Below are 21,033 nucleotides of genomic sequence, written 5' to 3'. Positions count from 1 at the left end.
GTTTCTACTATATAAATCCCGATCGTAACAAAACCGAGAACGATATTGAGGAATGGCGAATGTGATGACGAACAGCATTACGACGACCAAAGGGTTAATTGAAAGCAGTGGACTACTGTTTCCAACTCAGAAGCAAAGCAGAAGGAGATTCAACGCCTTGTCGAATGGATCGACTTCTACGGCGTGCTCGAATCAGTCCGCTGGCAGTTGATTGATTGGATCATGAATTTTGCTAGCAGTGGCGCGTTCAGAGACACTGATTTCCACGACAATCCGGTTGATCTTCGAATCGCGACTGCTCTGCGCGACCAAGATTTTTTCGAATGGGCTATCAACAAGAATTCTTTCTGCAATTGTGAAGCTCAGTACCATCTCAGCAGTATTGACTGTGCTTTGGGCCTTGGTGCCTGGGCGCCAGTGTTCGACACACATGTCATCCATAAGACAGACTGGCAGCCGACTTTGCAACATATCGATCATCGTGAGTGGATTAACTCGCATTCGCATGGCGTTGAGCTGATGGCCATAACTCGCTGCTACTGGCAACTCATGGTGGCGAAAAATTACTCCATCTATTTGTCTGCGGAAAAGGGCTTGCGGCCTGGCCTCGGTGTGCTGGATGCATTCTTCAAACACTCTCCTGCCGACAGCGAGCTTACCTCTGTAGAACGCGGGTGGCGTCGTACAGATGTCTATCGTAACATCTGGACGAATTGGGGACACACCGTAGGATAAGATAAAGCACGACTCGTTGAGCAAGTCAATGTCTGGATCAACATTGCCCAGGATATGATCTTGAAGTTCTTGACACCCGCTCCTGAAGAACCATATCGCCTGAGGCTGGTGCTTGGAGGGTTCTGGAAGCGGCACGGGTTCCCTTGGGATTATTGTGACAAAGGCAAGTCCGAAGGTGGCCTTTTCAGCTTGATCGCGTATCACGATTTGACCGAGTTCGAGAAGGATTTGTGTCACTTCCAGAAGTCTGCTGACGCTTAGGCTTGGGTTGAGTGGTGACTGACGAAAGAGCGTGGGAAGTAGAGAATTCGATTTCCCTCGATGAGGTTGAAGTCTGATGGTTGAGTGTGCCTAAAGAGATGTCGGATGGTGTGGATAGCAAAAGGTGTCTTTGGACTTGATGTTCTGGAACATAATCTGGCGACTTCGCTCCAACTCGTCAGACATCTTCGCTCGTACTGCGTATCTCACCCCCCTCGCCCCTTTCTTTCAGGCCACGAGCTTCCGTCAAATCCATTGCTTCTTTTCACGGGAACGAACGTTGGAACTTGCGTGCGAAACGATAAGACATTGATCTGCAGTCGGGCTGAGAAACAGATTGAAGGGCCGCTGTGTTATGTGACTGCGATATGCCAGACTGTTTTTCCTGTAGTCGCGTTCATGCAATTGAGATGAAGATACATGGGGTCTTGTACCTGTTGTCAGCGTGGTGAGAGAAGTCGATGTGGTGTCAAAAGGCCGAAGCTGAAAGCTGGAGCCGGGCCTTTTTGGTAACGACGCCCCTCCATGCCAACGTCTTGCCTATTCCGTTTCTCTTTGCTGTGGAAAAGTTTCAGTTCGCTACAGGGACCTGGAGACAGATAAACATGACATGCGAATCTTTGAAAAATTGCTATCTTCGATATCATCTGTCAGACTATTCAGCTTATGCCGTAGCCGAGTCACCCCTTCCCCTATGCGTGTTCTCAACGGTGGGCGCTCGTACCCAGCAGCTCAATATAGCACTCTAGCCTGCCTTGGCCGGTAGCCTAACATCAAGATATCTCGTATCTTGATCCTCCCTTCCCAACGGAGCCTCCAAAAAGCTTACCTCCCTTCTTGTCAGATACACATGTGTTCGAGAGCTAAAAGCTGTTTGCCGGAAGGTCTCGGTGGCGGCTGACTGGTGCCCTGAATCCGGTGTTAGTTGAACTGGTTTTTTGCTGGTATAAACGGTGATTTTCGCGCATAACACAGTGAACATGTTCAACCTAATCTCTTGACGGCTGGCTGGCTGGCTGTCAATACTTTGTTAGTATAGATATCTCGGTAAGCCCATGGTAGTACCCACTTTCCTCCTTTCTCTTCCTTGACTTTGTATTCCTTCTATACATCTTGCTCTGGCATTGTTGCGTATCAAAGGCCGAGCAAGGCGAAACCACACTCATTATCTCTCGCCCACCATGGCAGTCTACAAATTACGCATTATCATCATCGCCGCCGCCATCGCAACAAGTTTATTACTTCTCTTCGGCGCCTACTCGCAAAACGTAATCACACCACAAAATGTCTCCGACCTGACCAAAAACATCGCGGCTCATGTTCCCGGCACTGGCTCTGGAAGCAGCACTGCAAAAACTGGAAATGGCGTTTCTTCTTCTTCTTCATCAGGGAAGAAAAACGCATACATGACACTTCTTACAAATACTATGGACGCCCCTGAAGACCCGGCTCAAGATCACTATTTCATGGCCACTAGGATACTAGGATATCAATTGTTGCATCAACCCAACACTAGAACCCAGCGTGGTTACCCTTTCGTGGTGTTGGTGACTGCAGATGTAAAGCAAGACCGCCGCGACCTCTTGACTTCCGACGGCGCCATCGTCCTCCCGGTCCAAAATCTCGAATACAACACCACGCGCATCCACGGCGAAATGCCACAATGGAAAGACGTCATGACAAAACTGCGAGCGTGGGAATTGGTCGAATATGATCTGATCGCCTTTTTGGATGGCGACTTCATCTTAAATCGCTGTTTGGATGGGATTTTCGACGATGGCGCCACGATGCCAGCAACTCTACTCACTTCCAACACCCTCCCCACCGATGAAGGCGAATTACCGTCCACATACGTACTAGCCACAGTAGCAGAAGCGAATCCTTTCCACAACTACCCACCCACCGCCGCTGCACACGACTACAAAGACCCAAACTACTTCAACGCAGGCTTCTTCCTCTTCCGCCCAGACTTGACACTATTCCACCATTTCGAAAAGATATTGCAATTGGAAGGTCGTTTCGACCCTCAATACCCAGAGCAGAATCTTTTGAACTATGCATTCAGGAGGTCCGGCCAAATGCCTTGGATCGAAATGGATGGGAATTGGCATATCAGGTTTCCGACCGTGGGGGATATGGAACAGGGGGTGGCTAGTATGCATGATAAATGGTGGAGTGCTCATATGGATAAAGGTCTACAGCCGTACTACGATTCTATCAGGTGGAGGATGGAAGGGTTCTATGAGGTTACTAGTAAGAAACAGTGGGAATTGGCTTTTGAGTGATCGGATTTATGTATATTAATGAGTCTCCTTTTTCGTTATCCGTTCTTCTACTTGATGACTATATTCCAACTCGGGTGATCGTTTGTGGTTAATTGCAACATCATATTCGTGATTGGAGAGACAGGTGACAGAAGAGTTGTAAAGTTTGGAATTATATCATGCTTTTTAATCATAGCAGATCTGAAATCTACTGTAGGGTCCGAGAAAGTGTGATGCTCCGTCTATCTGAACCATCCATCTAAACCATAAGTCCCTCATCAGCCATATCCACATCACCAGGCGCGGCCTCTTGACCGGCCTCAGGCAAATCTCCTTGACCAGCCTTGACCTTGCCTTGCTCATACGTAACACGTCTCCAACCCTCCTTCTCACTAGGGTCCTTCAAGAACTCCACAGTGGGGAAGTAGTGCTCGTTCTTCTTCATGGTGGCAACCCAGGGTTGGTTGTCAAAAGTCATGATCTTGAGACGGAAGTAAGTGTTGTCGGGAATCTTGTTGGTTTCCTCGACGAACTTGTCGAGATCTGGTGTGGGCACACCGTTGACGGCTGTGATGAAGTTTGTGGGTGCGAGACCGTACATGTATGCTGGTGAACCTGCGATACGAAGAGAGATGTATACGTCGGAGTGCACCTTCTTGATTTGTTGGCGCACGGCGTGGTGAGGACGGTGGAGTACGGCACCACAGAAGACAACAGCTCTGTCGGTCTCGAATTCGTGTGTCGGCACAGTTGATACCTTGAGGTGGACCTCCTCTCTCTTGCGAAGAATGACGGCATCCAGATATTCGTTTCTGTACATGACATCGAAGTCTGTAACGCGGGTGACAAGGCGGCCGTTGAGGGTAAGGATGATGTCTCCTTCCATCAAACCACCAACGTGGTCAGAGTCAACCTTGCGAACGATGAAGAGTTGATGTCTTTCAGGGTCCTCCTTCTCAACTCGGTCAATCCATTCTTGTGACAAGCCATGAATACGAGCTTCGCTCATCTGCATGATATGAGTCTCAAGGTTGAGGATGCGGAGCTGAGGTCTGTCTCCATTCTTGATGTCATCGACAACGGCATGAAGCGCAGAGGTGGACATGCCGAGATGGTAAGATTGGTCGCGACCGTTGGCAGTGCGCTCACCAAGGTAAGTCATCCACAAGGCTTGGACGGTACCATCTTCGGCAACAAGCACACCACTTCCGCAGCGTTCTGACAAGCTGGTGTCGACAGTGATGGCGTCCAGATTGACAGCGCGGTATCTGGGAGTAGTAGTGCTTGCGGGAATGGCAACAGAGGTGATGTCGGTCACGGCAGTCTTGGCAACAACCGGTCTGAGGTTCTGGTTGAAGCCGAAGAAAATGGTGCTTTCACCTTGTCTGATGGGAGTGGTGGCGAGCTTAGCAGACTTTACGGGAGCCTGCACTAGGCTGGCGTCGTACTGTAGGATGGCGTAGTTTTGCAGAGGGTGCATAAAGATGACCTTTCCATCAACGATGATCGAGTCGGCTACGGTGATGGTGATGTCACACATGTCGTAGGGCAAAATTGCTCGCGACACAATAACAAGACCCTTCTCAGCGTCAATGACAAGACCAAAGCCAATCTTTCTTCCTTTGGGGAAACCGTCAAGGCGGAGTGGTAGGCTGACTGAGACTCTGACGAAGCTTCGTACGATGTCGACAGCAGCAGGGTGTTGTGCACCGGCCATTTGAATGAAGTTGGCCTTCTTGGGCTGAGGTTCTACGGCAGGAAGTTGCTCGGCAAGGGTAGTGGTGTCCCAGAGACCGGTCTTGTCATTTCTGACGTGGAGCGACATCTTGCGGTGCCAATGCCTGTCGACGGAAATGATGGAAGTATTGAGAGTGTGCATGTCGCGAAGGTGCTTGTAAGTGACAACAACACGAGCGCGGTCAGGGATGGCCTTCATGACTTCGACAAAGGCGTCGAGATTAGGAGTAGGCTTGTTGTCGATGGACTGAACCAACCATCCGAACTCGCAACCCTCGAATCTGAATGAACCACCTGCTTCACAGCAGTAGACACCATTGTCCTTGAGAGTGACTGCGTAGAAACGGGCTTGTTGGTAAGAGAGTTTGTGGAAGAGAGCTCCAGCAGCCGAGACGTAGCGGTCTGGTGTGATTGCGTGCAGGTCTCCAACATCGATTGTAGCTTCAAACTCTTCTCCTCCTCTTTGGACCAAAAGCTTGACCTGACCGCCAACACTTGAGTCGAGGATATCATCCAGGCGGACAAATTGTGTAAGGAGCTCGTCATTGACCTTGATCAAAACATCACCCTCTTCGATCTTGCTGTCTGCCGGGCCCTTGGGCAGAACAACCTCAGCAACCAGCATACCAGTCTCCTTGGGGAACTTTGCGCGAACCTCGGCTTCACGCTCAGAGGTCAGACCAAGTCTTCTGCACTCATCGAAGGGCTTGATGAGGAATTGTGTTTGGATGCTTCCTCTTGTGACGTGTTCTCCTTTTCGAACGAGTTCCAGCGCTCTGAGCGGTCGGTCCAATGGCAAGAAGTAATCGGTAGCGGCACCATCTTGTCTTCCTCCTGCTTGCAAAGCGACAGCGAAACCCTCAACGTTGACGACGGGACTGCCCGAACTTCCTCCACTGGCAGCGGCGGCAGCTTGGATGTAGTTTGTGTTGAAATCGCAGTATCCTTCCGAGTATTCCGGGGCGTTTCTGTCCAATCTTGAAATAACACCAGACAAGATACTGAGCTTTTCTCCAGCGTCGTTACCAACAACTCTGATTTCGGCACCAATGCGTGCGAGGTCGGGGCGGAGTTCGATGGGCGCAAGCTTCATGTACTTGATGGCTTTGGGGTCGAATTTGAGGAAACCAAAGTCGTGGACGGGGTCGCGGTATACGGGGTAGACGTCACATTCCTCGTGGTTGTCGAAGATGCAGTATCCCCAGAAGGGTCCGGAACCAACAACGTGCTGTGCTTTGTTAGCTTGGGCGCATTGTTGTCTGCAAGTGCCAACTCACTCTGTTGGTCAGGATATAACCATTCTCGGCGTCAACGACAAAGCCAGTTGCCTCGCTCGACAAAGCCGGATCGGTATCAAATGCGCTGGTCTGGCAAAAGTGGATTGAAACGACTTTCGAGACGACCGTCTCAATGGTGCGCTGCCATTCTACCGAATCGGTGGTAGCCGAGTGTACGATAGGCTGGGCGTCCACTTCCTCGTCGTCGTGTGCGAAACCGTTGGTGTTCTCTTCTGCCGAAGCATCTGACCTGAGCTGTTTCAGAGGTCTGTCTTGTACAGAGTTCGGGGCTTCTTTACGCTTCACGCGAGTCTCTCCATTGTGCTGGCCGTCCATGCTACGAAGTGTCGATGTGTAGCGCTGTGTTTGGGCTGATAAAGCGATCCGAGGAAGGTGGGCGGTATGCGAAAGGATGGGTGTAGAGCGCGAGGGAATGGTAGAGAGGCGAGGCGCCGGTGTCGAAAGTAAAAGTCGAGGAAAGTGCGAAGGTCGGCGGATTTCTCTCAAGAAAGTACAAAAGCTTCTTTGCATCCAGTTGTGCGCAAGCAGTCAAGCATGCGCTTTATATCCAAACAACAAAGAATGAATCGCGATGGATTTATCGAACTTTCGTTAAAATTTTGGGTTTCTTGCTCGTTCGATGACTTGCCATCACCTTGATCATCGTCACACCTGAAACAGGAAAGTTTGCCGACTGTTTCTGACCACCCAGCCATCTTCCTCGCGTCTTGTCCGCAATCAACATCTATATCTTACAGCGACGATTCCATCACTTTGCGATGGTGATGGCTCCCATATCAGGTCGTGTCTCTTCGTGCGCCGGTTCAAGACCCAAGCCTCACTTATGCAGCAGTTGTGAACGACCATCAACTGCAGTCAGCTAAATGTAAAGACAATGGTAGGCCGCGCTTATTGTGTCCCTCACTCGTTTCGATGTAATTCAATTCACTTGCTTTTCTGGTCGATGAATATCAATCTAGCTTCCTCTTCTCGTCTCTCACACACACACTTCCTCGCTCTCACTCGCGCAACCTCACCCCAAATCCTCTATAAAATATCCCTCTCCCCTTATCCTTCCCTCTTCTCTCCAACCACTTCTCTCCAGGCTCCAACCTTGGAGCAACCTTGACCTGGCACTCTACTCTCTCTTGAACTCATCCCTCTTCTCTTGTCCTGTTCCAACCTCCACTTCTTGATCATTCATCGACGTGTCGACCACATTTCGATCCACCTTCGTCCTTCAGTACGAAGAACCTGGCTTTCCTCACTGTTTCCGCCGGCGGTTACTCTGATTGGGTTTCATCAACCTAGGACTTCACCCGCACATCTCCCTTCCACAAGTTTCGAGCTTTATCAGGTCTCTTGAGCTACCTACCTTCTACTCTTTACACCAGTGCATCGATCTCCGAATTCAACATCTTCAACTGCTAGACAAGATGAACAATCCGTCCAACAGTCGTCCGAAAACCCAGGGCAGCATGCCTCCCACCCAAGCAGCCCCCTCCGGCTCGAACCATCAAAGATCTCAGCGATCAACCTCGGGCCAGATGCAACAGTCGTCTTCAACACCTCAGCAATTCAATGCTTCATTCTGGGTTGACCCAATGACCGGCACTCAGTACTACGGAAACAATCCGTACGCTCCACAGAACGTTGCCTATGACCCGAACTTCTACATGGCAGCCTCCCAACAAACATCCAACCCACAGCAAATGTTCAATTCTCAACAGATGCCCAACACTCAGCAGTATGCCACGACCAACTTTGGTGGACAGAGCTTCCAGACACCGCTCAATCCAGCTGATGCAACACTGCACAACTGGGCTATGACAACCACGCACGAGAACAGTCGTCTTGGCTCCAACATGTCCAACAATGGATGGGGTTCGAATGTGCAGTACTCCGGCCAACAGTACCCAGGACAGCAAGCTTTCGTGCCCCAGGCCTCTTTCCAGCAAGCTCCTGCTCAGCAGATACAGTTCCAGCAAGCTCCTGCTCAGCAGATACAGTTCCAGCAGAGCCCAACTCAACAAGCCACTGTTCAACAGACATTCATTCAGCAATCGCCCGAGGCCGAACAGAAGCAGGAGATCCATGACGATTACACCATTTACGACATGAATGGAGATGCGAGTGCGCAGCTATTGGGCGAGCTCAACGGTGCCTCTCGCTCACCTACTCCCCAAGAACATCAATCGCTCGAGGTCGCCGACAACAAAGACGCAGATATGTCTGAGGACGTGATCGGTTTTACGGCCGATTCTGCGCCTTCAATCAACGACTGGTCGGACGTTTTCGCAGGACAGCACGGCAACGATTCTGCAGATGAAATTTTCAGGAGCTTCGAGGCCGAGATGATCAGCGCGGAGGCCGAGAGGATTGCGCACAGACAGTTGGAAGAGGAAGTTGATCAGGTCATTGAGGACTTGAAGGATGAAGAGATGCAAGGCATTGTCTCTGAAGACCAGACTGTCGTCGGTCACACGTAGGTTAAGCCCTGCACTTTGGATGAGATCTTCTACTAATCTTCTCACAGTCCCGAAGATACTGACATCACTTCGATCACCGAGCATGATCACGACGTTTATGCTGAAGCTGACGATTACGTAGAGGATCCCCTAACCACCGAGCAAGTCGACACTCCTCCCACCTCGCCAGCCCAGATGTCAGAGGAAATCGCTGAGAACAATGAATCAGAGGAGGAAGTTGATGAGGATGATAGATCAGAAGAGGACGCCGATGAGGACGACGACGTGGAGAACGTCTCCGAGCCAGAGACCACCGAAGTTGAGGTCCTCGACACCGAAGCCACCTCGGACCAAGAAGCACACAACTTCGGTGTCAAGAACCCCGTTCTCATCAACTTTCAAGGCTATACGCTCACGATGGGTCCCCTGAAGACCATCAAGACCAAGGCCATGAACAAAGAAGACAAGGAGCTCCACCAAAAGGCCACCAAGCTCATCCCCCACCACCTCCCTCCTTCGCGCTACTGGACCGCAATCCTGCACCACTCAGTCGCTCCCAACAAGGCCAAAGTCGAAAAAGACTTCATCTGGATGAAAGGTTCCAGAGTAAGCTTTCCCTTCCAACTACCCTTCCAAGTACCCTTCCGAACACAACATTACTAACCATTTCTTCAACAGTTCAACACCGTCGAAACAATCTACAACAAATACAAGGAAGTCACCACCGAAGACCGCCATCAAATCCTCTTCTGCAACGAGCCGGCTGAATTCGACGATGCGCTGGAGGAGTTGGATATTTTCGACGACAAGCTTGTTGTTTTCCGCGCTAGGGTGCTGCCTAAACAGGTCATTGAGATTGACTGAACGATGGTGCTGAAGAGTGCTGGGTCCCGAACGTTCTTACTTGATACCATTTGAGATGGTAATCGTTTTGCTGGAAAGAAGAGAGGACACGACTTTACGAGATGCGATTATGATTTTTACGGTTGCGGGTTTTCCGGTTTTGCATCAGCTGTTTTGCTGATTATCGAGAGGAAGGGGAAAGAGAGCGAGGAGACGAAGGAGACGAAGGAGACGAGGGCACTTTTGCACAGCGAGCTCTTGCATTTTTGATCTTTTTTTAACATTCGGCTTTAGTTGCTTTATCAACTCGAGGCTTTTTTCATTTCTGCTTTTGAAGGTCGTCGAAGGTCAAGATGATGACTTTTCGATGCCAACTGAGGCATATCTCTCTATCATCTTTTTGCAGAGATAAGACCTCAATTTCCTAAGTATAACAATGATGAGTTGTTTTGCGAATTTGTTTTCCCGCTGATGTGTGTGTGAAAACTCCAATAACTCCTGTTGTGCGTTCCCGTGGTATCGATATTTTTGCAATTCCTTCTCTTTATCCTTCTTCGGTATCCTCCATCACTCGAGTTTGTCCAGGTGTTCTAGTCGGGTTAGGACAACTTGTTTGCTTGTTTCTTCGATCTCGCCGGCGAGGAAGACTTCGTCGAGGATGGCGTAGACCTGGTTTTGTTCAATTTTGTCAGCACTTGGCCTCTGATTGTCTCTTCATCCTTCCGCTACCCTTATCCCCTGACCCTATCCACCTATATCTCTTCCTCGTTCCTTCTTCTCTCTCTTCATCCCCCCTACCATCTTCCACCCCCTCCTCTTGCTCGTTCCACTCACCTTGTAGAAGTTAAACACCAAATCCAATTCACAAACGTTTCCGAAAAACTGATCCAACACTTCGACAAAGAAGTGGATCGCCTCCAAGTATGCGAGTTCGTTGTCATTGGCGTCTACGCATGCGCAAAAGAACAGACCGGCGTAGCGGCGGTAGACTATTTTGGAGGAGCCGCGGAATTCCACGAAATTGGATTGGTGTTTTTGGTCGCGGGGGGCGACGAGGCGGTGGATCTGGAAGGGTGGGTGTGAGTCGGCGTAGAGGAAGGTTGGGAGGGAAGTGGTCGTGATTGCGAGTGGGGGTGTGTTCGGAGGTGGTGGGTTGAGATGGGGTCATGAGGGATAGTCGCATACCTCGCCTTTTAGCTTGACCTTCTCTTCATCCTGTATGAGTGTCAGCGCGTTGTCAAGCTTACGATTGAGAGAGAGAGGGTAGATACACTGTATGGCGCATACCATTTGGCCAGGCGCGTCTTTCCCCTGTATTGCTCAGTCTATACCCGTTAGAAGCCGATTTGGGTCTTCTTACTGTCGATTTTGTATCAAGATGAAAGAGAGGACCATCGTGCCTGATTTCTTCGAATTGTCAGGCCGATGGAGTTGAACACCTCGATGGTTGGATGTGGAATCGGACCCCCCATCATTGTCTTGGCGTTTGTGGATGCGGAGTTGTGTGTTGCTCTTTCCCGAACCACCGCAACTTCTTTGCAAGCATCAAATCAAATCAGTCTTGCATGTTCAAGAAGCGTTGACTTGGTCTCAAAGAAAGGCACGAGACTGCGTTCTCGACCGATGCTATAAGCTTTACAACATCCTCAGGTAGCTTACCATTTCCCTTGATACGTCCTTGTTCGGATCCAACATCTGAGCTTCTATCAATCTCAGGATGCTTTGATGGACCTGATATTGTAAACTCCACCACTCGACACCCCAGCCAAAGGCCTTCAGATCGGCCTTCCAATCAGCCACAAACACAGCATCCGCAATCACTGCAATGGTCTGGGACAAATTCAACCGCTCCAATGGCGGTGTTACTATCGACTTTTATCCAAACACACTTGACAATATTTTCTGGTCAAAGGAAGGCATTGTCGCAGTTGGTGGCAGTGATCATGTCAGTCTTTTTGTGAGTTACAATGGTTTCTGTCTTCAGCGGTGCTTTTAACACGACTAGGTACCACGACTCAAAGCTATCGCATCAGATGAGAGAAGATGGGACAAGATCAACCTCAAGACAAACTTCTTCACAATAGAGGAGATTCAGCTCCAGCTGCCTCTGACATGGAAAAACTTCTCTGTCGGCGAAGAAATGTCGGAAGCCTATATCCATGCTCTTGACTGGTCCCCTCCAGGCCTTGGCAAACACAAGCGAAGTGTGCTGGCCGTTCTTACCTCAAATCATATCTTGTCAATCTGGGAGTGTGTTGGCAAGCCGGAAATTGCCACAGACTGGGTCAGATCTTGTGTGATCAACCATGCCCTCCAGGCGCATTACAAGGATATGGATAAGCGTGATCCGGAGGAAAGTGAGCACGATCATTTCGAACGCCTCAGAGCAAAGCAACGTATTCGAGCATTCACGTGGAGCCCGTCACCACCCGATCCTTCGTTGTCAGGCGCTTCGGGTGATTGCACAGCGAGAAGTCCCTACTTGGCTGTATCGAACGACCGTGGGGAGGTCCTCATCATCAGACTGCAAACGCCTTACGATGTCCTGGAGCCTGAAACTTCGCATTGGACCTTGTCTGTTGCAGAAACCTTCAGCGTTGATGTTTCAGAAACAAAGCAATCACCCTTAAGTGCTTGTATGCCAGTAACGTTCAAGTGGAGAAGCCCTTTTGTGGATCAGTTAGCATGGAGTCCATGGGCTCTAGACTCGAGCAATACGCTGACATCAATACTGGCTTTCACATTGCAATCGTCTTTGCAATGTACCAGCGTCAAGCTCAACGAACTAGGAACTCACACTGATGTAGTCACCACTTCTTCTGCATTACTCCTGGGGGAAATCTCAGACACCCAAGCTACTGGGTGCATGAAATGGGCTTCGAAGTTGAATGGTACCAAGGAAGCATTTCTTGTATACCCGACTCGCAAGTCGTTCTACTGTCTACAGGCCCAGCCCGGTCTGAGTCTGGATATTCAGATTTCGGCACAAGAGATCAACACCCCTTGGGACGAGATCGCCGGTACGTCATACACAGTCTGGATGCCTCGGAAACCTCTAACAAATCGATAGGTCTCTGTTTCGTTCAAGACGACAACGACAATACATCTGTACAAATAGCATACCACTTGGGTTCTGGCACTGACCGTATCACAAGTCTGGCTTTGCCCTTCACCGCAAACTCGGCGGTCGGCTCTTCTACCTGGCAACATGATTTACTTAGAGGTCAAAGACGCTTTAGTGATGAGTACAACCTCGCAGGCAATGTCATGGCCAGAGCCTATGGCTTGTGTACATCACCTTTCGGCGACATGGTCGCTGTTAATGCCAGCTTCCACCCGAGCGATGGAGTTGAATACACGACGAGCTCTGATGAGGTTTCATATCTGATCACGAGTCAATGCAACGATGATTTGCAATTTGCTTTGGCTGGATCACCTTCAAATCCACATGGTATGTCCAAGCCTTCGCTCACTTACTGGCTCTACTGACATTCACTAGAACTCACTGCTGAGGCTTTGCTATCCAGCTTGCAAAGTCTTTCCGTGCGCGAACCTGAGGCTTTTGCTGATGAGAGTTTTGTCGTGGAGCAAGTTATGCAAGCACTCGATCTCGCAGAGTTGCCCTCAAGCTACTCGAAGCTAGGACAGATCACAGAAGATACGCCTGTCGACATCATCGTGCGACAAGTGAGACAGAACATCTTGTTCAATCGAGATAGCGTTCAAAGTCGTCTTTCACAACTCCTCAAGTATGTCAAAGGAGACATTCCTAAGACACCGCCGCTCGATGCTACGGTCGTGCTCAAGATCGTGACAGAGATAGCTAGACTACCACATTTTGTCGCCGACGCCAGCTTCTTGAGTCATTCAATCATGCAGATACATTGCTTGATACTGGCGAAGCTTCAGGCTCGAGGTGGCAACTCTGATGCTGAAGCCTCAACCTCAGAAGAGGAAGAGATCGAAAGTTGCGAGATCTGCCGCAAGAACATCCCTTTCGAGAGTCTCCGATGGGCCAAATGTGTCAACAACCATCAATATCGTAAGTCGTCCGTAAGCCGTGTATGATCACAACAACTGACATTACATCAGCTCGCTGTACACTCTCTTTCCTCGCTATCCAAACACCAGGCACAGCCAAATCATGTTCTATCTGCAATGCTCAGTACATCAACGAGTTCGTTATGCCTGCTTTCAAGGCTCCAGAACGCAGAGAGCCGACGAATATGGATACTGGAGTAGAAGAAGATGATGACCTGATGCAAGGGACCTCAGATCAAGAGCCTCATGTATCTTTGGCACGCATTCTTTTTGCGGCATGTGATAGATGCGTTTGTTGCGGAGGCAAATTTACCGGATAGTCTTAGTATGCACTTACCCGCATTCCTTACGACAATGGTGTGTTTACCACTCGAGTTCGCTCCTTAACGATATGGCAACACGGACTAGCTCAGCAGTATTTCGAACATCGCAGACATGGACAAGATGTACACAATCGCGTAGCCACTGAGAACAACTAAATCCAAGTCGCCTTTCCGCGCACAACACTTCCAAAAATGAACCCAATGCATGAGATTCGAATGTCGGCCTCGCCCGGAAGATCACCGCAGGTCACACATCAGCATGAGATAGGAAGTCCAGTACGAAGTCTGCATCCAGAGTTTTTGGTGGAATCGATCAACAGCCAGGCAGACTTTGGTAATCGAACATTTCTAGACGACAAATCACCAGATGAGGAAACACACATGCCGGATATACCAGAACCACATCCATTGCCTGATGGCCGTCATTCGCGTATCGAGAGGCCAATATCCAAACAAAGGCGATCTGGACATTATCTGGGTGGCACCACAGAACAGTTCCAATCGAACTGTGCTCCAGAACGACGGGCTCCTTCGCCTTCATCACCACCCTCACCTCGTTCTCCAGTGGGCGTGCCATCTGACTTTGAGAAGTACCAGCAGATGACGCGTGAAGCCTGTAAAAGCGGATTCGACAGCGATGACGACTCCTATATCGGGTCGGTCGACGAACTGACACCTGTCAGGCCAGCCAGGAGGAGTAACATGCTTGTCGACGGCCTCTTTCACCACAGCTCGCCACAAGTTCTAGAAGAAGAAAGTCCTATACTCCCGAAACATCAAGACTTGGCTGTGGCCCATCAGATCAGGGAAGTGCACTCTCTCACCATGCAAGCTCTGACCGGCATCACCTCTTCTTCAAACCCACCACCAACGCCTCCACCAATACCTACTCGCGACTCACGCTATCTCGACTGGCGAAACTCTCGGTACCGCTCTGTCTCGGCACCTACAAAGAAAGTCACCATGGCACCCCCGCCCATCGATACCTCACGAATCTCCACCCAAAATCCACACGTCAAAACACCCTACCCCTTCCGCGCCGTCCACCGCAAAGAATTCGGCCGCCAGTTCTCATCTTCGGAACCAGCCCTACGCAGCCCTCGCGTCCACGACAGCATCCTTACCCTCAGCATCCGCCGCAGCAACCCACACAGCAAGCTCCGCCTCTCCACCCTGACCATCCCTGCCAACAGCGAATTCAGCGCCGTCAAACACCGTCACCACCATTCCTCCTCCGACCGCCCCAGACTCCAAGATTTCGACGATGCAGAATTATTTCGTCAATTGCGCAGACATTATCAGAAATTGCTCGGTCCATGGCGACATTTTTCAGCCAGGAGTCTGACGTTGATATGTGTGAGTGGGGATGCGAGTAAACAGGCAGATTCAGGTTATGGCTGGTTACTCACTCCACGCTCTCCACGCACCTTGGCCTACAAAGGTCTGAATGATACATTCAGTGAAGAGAAGCTATTGAGGTTTTTCAGAAACCCAGCAGCGGCGGGGAAGAGTAGGTATGCTTGGGTCAGTTGGGCGCATAGATTGGCCGATGCGCCGGCGGTGGTTACTACACCTTTACCTGTCACTGCTTCGGGGCCTTCTTCTGCAATTGCTGATGGCAGTGGAGTCACACCGATTTCTGCCACTTCCGGGACGTCGACGGTCAATAATCGCTTTTCAATGATTAGGAGGTTGGAGCAGCATGAAGGGTTGGAATTCGTGGTGTCGTGGTCGGTGAGGAGGATTTTGCTTGTGTTGAGTGCGGTGCTCGCGCTTAGTCTTGCTGCTACATTGCTTTGGGTTTTCTTGGGGAAAGGTTCACATGGTTCTGATCACGGTGCTGGGTTCATGGGTGCTGGGGATAGAGTTGTTGGTGGAGTGGTCATGGGGATTTGTGTGCTGTTGATTGGGGTTGCGGGTATTGGCGGGTGGATCGGGGTTAGTTGGCTGGTGTTGTAGAGAGAAGCTGCTCTCTTTGATGTCGTTTTGGATGTTTCTTTTGCGACTGAGCATCGCATTTCGCATTTCCCTTCTTCTTAATACTGTCTTCAGAAAGCGTTTTATGGCCGTTTAGATCGGATCAAAACATCAAGCTTTCCTTCACTGTATGTGTCATAATTGTGTTTGCAGGCCTTGTCGAGGTTTCGACGCTCTGAGATAGATCAAATGTGCTAGGTGTCTGTGTCCGATGTTGGAAGACAAAGTTGTTCACAGGAGGTCTTCCTTCCCAAAGTGCGCCAAATTGGAAAGTCGCGAACATGACGCGTCATTCCCTCCAATCAAACGCGTCACCTCATCTCCGAAAAAGCACCCCCGACGACACAACCACCGATCAATCCACAAAATCATCAACTCATCAGATCTAAATCCAGCAATCGAATCACCAGACTTAATCAACACCTCTCAAGCTTCGATCCAGCTACCATTAGAAATCCTTCAATCTCGATCCCACCGATACACTTCTCCAAGGACGAATTCAGCACACACAGAAGACGAAAAATCATGGATATCGACGACATCCTAGCCTCGGTGACGACTTCCGACCGTCTACCCCAACGGACAGCAGATCTACAAGCTTTGACGCGGGCTTGGGTGGCGGAAAGATGTGCGCCTGAATTATTACCTTATCCGGAAGAATTGATCGAGAGGGTGATGGAGAGGGTGAAATTGCAGGTGAGTTGGGTGATTTTGTGCTTCTGGAATTTCTTGAGATGTAAGGGAGGGGAGTCTGAGAAAGCGAGGCTGAAGATGGAAAGAAGAAGACAGAATTGGTGGTAGAAAGATATCAAAGTTCCTCGAAGAAGGGTTAGCAGGAGAGAGAAACGGAGGAGATAAACAGGCTGCGAGGGAGAAGATCACAGGCGACCATTCGACCACGAGCACAAGACACGAGGAACAAAGACCAGAAGGAGGAGAAAAAGCTGACAAGAAACTCTTTCGAAAAAGTAGATCGAAACCGTAGAAGACATGACGGGAACAATGGACCCCTCGGCAAACTTCAACCTCATAATAACACAAACCGAACTGGAAAGATTCAAGTTCCTCATCCGCTCTTTCCTACGAGCAAGGATAGCAAAAGTACGTTCTGCTCCATCTCCCCTTCCCACATTTTCCAAACACACACACACCTCTTCCATATTCCTTCTCACCCACTACCAACATCACTTCCTGAGGAAACATAAATGCTAACCGAGCCCCCTTTACAGCTAGACAAACACCCCCATCACCACCTACCCTCCCCGAATCTCTCACCAACCGAACAACAATACCTGACCCACCGCTGCACACTCCTCTCCCACCACGTCCAAACCTCCTTCCTCTCCTCCTTCCCCGCACAACTCCAAAAACTCGACGACACCGCCGGCGGAATTTCAATGATCGACGCGCCGGATCCGGAAACAGCGGTTTTCGTCAGGATGCTGAGGGATGCAGGGACGGTGGAGGTGCAGGGGGAGGATGGAGTGGGCGTGGTGGAGTTGAGGAGGGGGGATGTTTGGTGTGTTAGGTGGAGTGCGGTGAAAGAGGGAGTGTTGAGGGGGGATGTGGAGATGGTTTGATGTGCGTAAGAGGGGAGGGAAGGTAGAGAAAAGGGCTGGTGGAGTGTTTTCTGTGCTATCATGGAGGCAATAATGAGAAGCCATGCAAGACCACTGTCGTCTCCACACGATGCTAAGTCAGAACGTCCATTTCAGTCTTCTGATACGATATTTGTTCTCCTTTGCAAGCGATATTGTGCAATAGTACCTGTATGGCTTGGGTATTCACTCTGCAAGCGGAATTCCAGGTAGCGCACCGCCGCAGTACGTATGTTCTTCAGCGTTCTCACGACTGCCTCTTGCAAGATATGACATGATGCAGCGAAGAACATCGATGAGCATGTCATGTCAAGTGCCGCCGAGGAGTGATGGCACAGCTTGCACAGTTGTTACTCTGCAATCGAGAAAAGCAATTTGTATCATCATCTCGCTTCACCACTGGAAGGCCATCCGAAGCGTCACGCTGTCTTCTCCCAGATATCCCACCAATCAACTTGAATGTTATCAGAAGACCTACGTGGGAGACGGAGTTGGTGTATGACAAATCACATACAGTTTCACAGAGTTAAAGCAGTAAGATAGAGATGATTGTTGAACGCGTATTTGATTTTCGCACGTTCGGAAAAAAACTAAAACTCCTGTATCCAACTTCCAGTCTGAATAACAAGTAGAAAAAGAAAAAGGGCCCACGAGTCACGCCCCCAGATGACGCTCACCCAAGTCCATTGAACAATGTCAAGTCTTGGGCATATTGCGAAACCTTTTGAGATGAAAAGAGGGCGGACGTCAGAACTGGCCTGTAAAGCTATATAAAAAGACGCCATGTAGAGGTATTAGGACGCGATGTGTGGTTGAGAAAGGTATGCAACTTTTAGGTGGTGGGGTGTTTGTGATGGCTTAAACGGATGAATTGAGGATGCGGGCGAAGTCATCGTCGTTGATCTCTGCCTGCTGTTGGACGGGGCTTGTGTTGGCTTGGCCTCCGAGCTGGGTGATCAGTTGTTGTGCGGCTGCGAGCTGAGCCTCGAGACTGGCGACTTTGGCTTCGAGCTCATCGGTGTAGCTCATCTTCTTGGCGCGTGATTTGCGTGCGGCCATGGTGTTCTTGGCACGCTTAACAGCAACGGGATCGTTCTCGTCGACGATGATAGGCGCGTTTGCCTTTGACTTCTTGCGGATACCAGTGGGACGGGCGCCCATTGAGGGCGAAGCGGTGACTGAGGCAGCGGTGAAAGATCGCTGGCGAGCCTCTGGGATGACCGGAGCAAACTGTTGCGGAGAAGGAACCTCGAAGGCTGAGGTCTCATGGCTGGAGAAGAGAGGATAGTCGTTTGCAGGGTATGCCATGTTGTCGTTCATGTAAGGAGTCGTGTTGTATGACTCGGCTCCGAACAAAGGGGTATCGAGGTCGGAGAGGGCGGGAGAGTATTGGAGGTCCGAGCCATTGGGGGATAACTCGGGAATCATGGCAGAGGAGGGAACGGAGCCCATGGTGTCCATGGACAGCTGCTCAGGAGAGACTGTTTGCACGTTCTGGGTGCCATGGGTGCCATGGGTGCCAAAGGCTTCGGCCCAGAGGGCGTTCATGGAAGTCGAGTCGTCGGAATAGAGAGGCATGTCAGCGCCGTTCTTGAGACAGCCGCCAATGTCCAGGTTGAGATCAGAGCTGGTGCCGTTGTATGCGACGTTGGGTTCGTTGAAGTTGTAGAGAGACATATTTGCGATAATGTCTGTGGTAAAAATGTTGGGTTTTTTGTTCAGAGAATCAGAAGATTTCCACGGATAGGTTGGCACTGGTGGGAGAGGCAGGCTGTTCTTAAAGGACTGCGGGCAGACGTCGGGAACTTTTTGAGCGGTACGGGTAGGCAGAAGAGCAGTCGCGTGGCAGTTCTGCGAATCGGATTGCTTATACGTAGGCAGCTGCGTCAGATCGAGCGACCGCACAGAGGGAGAATGCGCAAGTTTCGTAGGCGTTGCGAAGAGGGCGAAGTCCTGTTCGAATGCTGGTTGTGGGGGCGTATGCCTGGGGGAGTTCTGGAGAGGAAGACATGGTTGTGGTTTAAAAGCCGTGGTTGGCTGAAGTTTCTTGTGCTGAAGGTCCGAAGACGACGAAGTAGTAGAGAAACTCAAGGGCGATTGCTCTTGAGAGTGTTTAGGAAGTAGTGGACGAAATTGTCTTATTGCTGGTATGCTGGGCGACGGTATGGGGGGTTTATGCAGCCATTTTGAATGCGTAAACCTAATTGTGATGATGTGTTTGAAGTGCGTGATGATTGAAAGGAAGGAAACGAACGAATGGGCACGGGAACGGTCACTTACATAGCCCCAGAGGGAAAGCCTGCCGCATGGGCCATCTCAACTTGAACTGTGACTCACAACTCCGCTTCACGCTAGCTCCACTCTAATTCGCTCATGCCTTCTCGCTCGTCCTTCCAAGGTGCTTTCTCTTCGACATTCCTAGTCCCGGATCCCTCGAGTGATACCTTTGTCGTCTCACACCTCGTTAGCATTGAGAGCGCTCAATTTGACCTACCCTCTGCTATACAGCAATCTTTGGAAGTTGCCCAAGAGTCGCATTTTGTCCGATCTCGGCATCCTGCTTATCTTGCCGCAGCCCGCTAGTCTGCGCCCTTCCCAGAACATGACCCCGCCATTGGTTGGGGTGCCTGCCCTGCTGCCTGTCAATTTTCAGGCAGTGGTTGCATGTAAGACGGCCGGCTTGACATGTTTGTGTGAATAACCACCTCGCCGAGATGCAATCCGTCGCCTTCAATAGGCATGACTTCGGTCGACCATGGAGATCGAGTGTTGAACAAAACGGTAAAGGGTTGGCGATGATGTTCTTGACCTTGATACTAGGAAGCAGAATGTTCTGTTGATCCTTGAGGTTGATTGAGTGTTCTTGCCGTTCAAGCGCCGAGTGCTGTTTGGTGTTTCGAGCGAAGCTGATGTGATTGCAGTCGATGTTGTACGCAGTTGCGCAGTATCCGTGGTGGCTGCAGAAGCTTGGATTTGTATACTCGTCAATTCAACGAGTTCCTGCATTGGATTGGAACGGTGCATGCGAGACTCGCGGTGTTGATGCCGATGAAGTCGATGGACGTTGAGGGCAGGATGACTGACGTTCAGCATTTGTCGGGAGCCCTCATGTCAGCTTGTGAATCTCCATGGATGTTGTCAAAGAAGAAGAAGCATCTTGCTTGGCAGTAGCGACTCTTGACCCAAGGCCAAATAACTCTCGACGAGTTGAACCGTGGGGTGCTCCTGCAGCGCCATGTCAAGCTCGATTCTTTCGATCCATCTTCTTTCGGACGGAAAGGAGACTCCGCCGTTACTCGAAGAGGAACCACATGAACGGTCACTCACGACGGTCGCTTTCACTGGACTCGACAAGAAGCAATATCATATTGGATGAAGAGCGCAGAAAGCAAGGTCACCAACTAGAGCGGAGTTATCGTCTGGCCACGAGGACCGTCGATGTCTTCTGATCTCACCTTCAGTCCACATGTTCTTGGGCCACTGCCAACCACAACATGCCAATAGTTCAT

General features: G+C 50.3%; 9 protein-coding genes across 9 annotated transcripts; 5 read left to right on the top strand and 4 right to left on the bottom strand.

Annotated features, from left to right (window-relative positions):
• Positions 1 to 192: 192 nt before the first annotated feature.
• On the bottom strand, positions 193 to 1,433 carry M438DRAFT_409366 (uncharacterized protein; the record flags this gene model as incomplete). Its single annotated transcript, XM_029910012.1, has 3 exons — positions 1,207 to 1,433; positions 1,020 to 1,086; positions 193 to 982 (listed from the first exon to the last, which is right to left on the bottom strand). The coding sequence occupies exons 1-3, from the start codon at positions 1,250 to 1,252 to the stop codon at positions 193 to 195; spliced, it is 903 nt and encodes a 300-aa protein (XP_029755814.1). The 5' UTR covers positions 1,253 to 1,433.
• Positions 1,434 to 2,388: 955 nt separating this feature from the next.
• On the top strand, positions 2,389 to 3,358 carry M438DRAFT_349547 (nucleotide-diphospho-sugar transferase; the record flags this gene model as incomplete). The annotated part of the gene is made up of 1 exon (XM_029906421.1): positions 2,389 to 3,358. A coding segment is annotated over exon 1 (875 nt), but the record flags the coding sequence as incomplete, so codon positions are not given.
• Positions 3,359 to 3,519: 161 nt separating this feature from the next.
• Positions 3,520 to 6,610, bottom strand: M438DRAFT_283252 (putative nuclear serine protease HtrA2/Nma111; the record flags this gene model as incomplete). The annotated part of the gene is made up of 2 exons (XM_029901370.1): positions 3,520 to 6,225; positions 6,275 to 6,610. 2 exons carry the CDS (start codon positions 6,608 to 6,610, stop codon positions 3,520 to 3,522), a joined length of 3,042 nt encoding a protein of 1,013 aa, XP_029755812.1.
• A 1,167-nt stretch (positions 6,611 to 7,777) lies between these two features.
• M438DRAFT_409363 (uncharacterized protein) lies at positions 7,778 to 9,606 on the top strand (the record flags this gene model as incomplete). Its single annotated transcript, XM_029910011.1, has 3 exons — positions 7,778 to 8,759; positions 8,811 to 9,348; positions 9,421 to 9,606. The coding sequence occupies exons 1-3, from the start codon at positions 7,822 to 7,824 to the stop codon at positions 9,604 to 9,606; spliced, it is 1,662 nt and encodes a 553-aa protein (XP_029755811.1). The 5' UTR covers positions 7,778 to 7,821.
• A 215-nt stretch (positions 9,607 to 9,821) lies between these two features.
• M438DRAFT_327854 (putative AP-2 adaptor complex subunit sigma) lies at positions 9,822 to 10,980 on the bottom strand (the record flags this gene model as incomplete). Its single annotated transcript, XM_029903185.1, has 5 exons — positions 9,822 to 10,254; positions 10,420 to 10,650; positions 10,771 to 10,800; positions 10,857 to 10,896; positions 10,946 to 10,980. 5 exons carry the CDS (start codon positions 10,978 to 10,980, stop codon positions 10,153 to 10,155), a joined length of 438 nt encoding a protein of 145 aa, XP_029755810.1. The 3' UTR covers positions 9,822 to 10,152.
• Positions 10,981 to 11,410: 430 nt separating this feature from the next.
• Positions 11,411 to 13,946, top strand: M438DRAFT_378085 (uncharacterized protein; the record flags this gene model as incomplete). The annotated part of the gene is made up of 5 exons (XM_029908775.1): positions 11,411 to 11,542; positions 11,591 to 12,605; positions 12,656 to 13,036; positions 13,085 to 13,627; positions 13,678 to 13,946. The coding sequence occupies 5 exons, from the start codon at positions 11,411 to 11,413 to the stop codon at positions 13,944 to 13,946; spliced, it is 2,340 nt and encodes a 779-aa protein (XP_029755809.1).
• A 98-nt stretch (positions 13,947 to 14,044) lies between these two features.
• Positions 14,045 to 16,180, top strand: M438DRAFT_143331 (uncharacterized protein). Its single transcript, XM_029898914.1, has one exon. It carries the CDS (start codon positions 14,142 to 14,144, stop codon positions 15,906 to 15,908), a length of 1,767 nt encoding a protein of 588 aa, XP_029755808.1. The 5' UTR covers positions 14,045 to 14,141; the 3' UTR covers positions 15,909 to 16,180.
• A 319-nt stretch (positions 16,181 to 16,499) lies between these two features.
• Positions 16,500 to 17,749, top strand: M438DRAFT_349541 (uncharacterized protein). Its single transcript, XM_029906420.1, has 2 exons — positions 16,500 to 17,027; positions 17,156 to 17,749. The coding sequence occupies exons 1-2, from the start codon at positions 16,929 to 16,931 to the stop codon at positions 17,504 to 17,506; spliced, it is 450 nt and encodes a 149-aa protein (XP_029755807.1). The 5' UTR covers positions 16,500 to 16,928; the 3' UTR covers positions 17,507 to 17,749.
• Positions 17,750 to 18,382: 633 nt separating this feature from the next.
• Positions 18,383 to 19,839, bottom strand: M438DRAFT_359494 (uncharacterized protein; the record flags this gene model as incomplete). The annotated part of the gene is made up of 2 exons (XM_029907342.1): positions 18,383 to 19,724; positions 19,805 to 19,839. The coding sequence occupies 2 exons, from the start codon at positions 19,837 to 19,839 to the stop codon at positions 18,383 to 18,385; spliced, it is 1,377 nt and encodes a 458-aa protein (XP_029755806.1).
• Positions 19,840 to 21,033: the final 1,194 nt, after the last annotated feature.

Source organism: Aureobasidium pullulans (assembly GCF_000721785.1).
Source record: "Aureobasidium pullulans EXF-150 unplaced genomic scaffold scaffold_31, whole genome shotgun sequence".
NCBI classification, from domain to species: Eukaryota; Fungi; Ascomycota; class Dothideomycetes; order Dothideales; family Saccotheciaceae; genus Aureobasidium; species Aureobasidium pullulans.
Note: the sequence above shows the minus strand (reverse complement) of the source record. Positions and strands in the feature narration are given on the sequence as shown.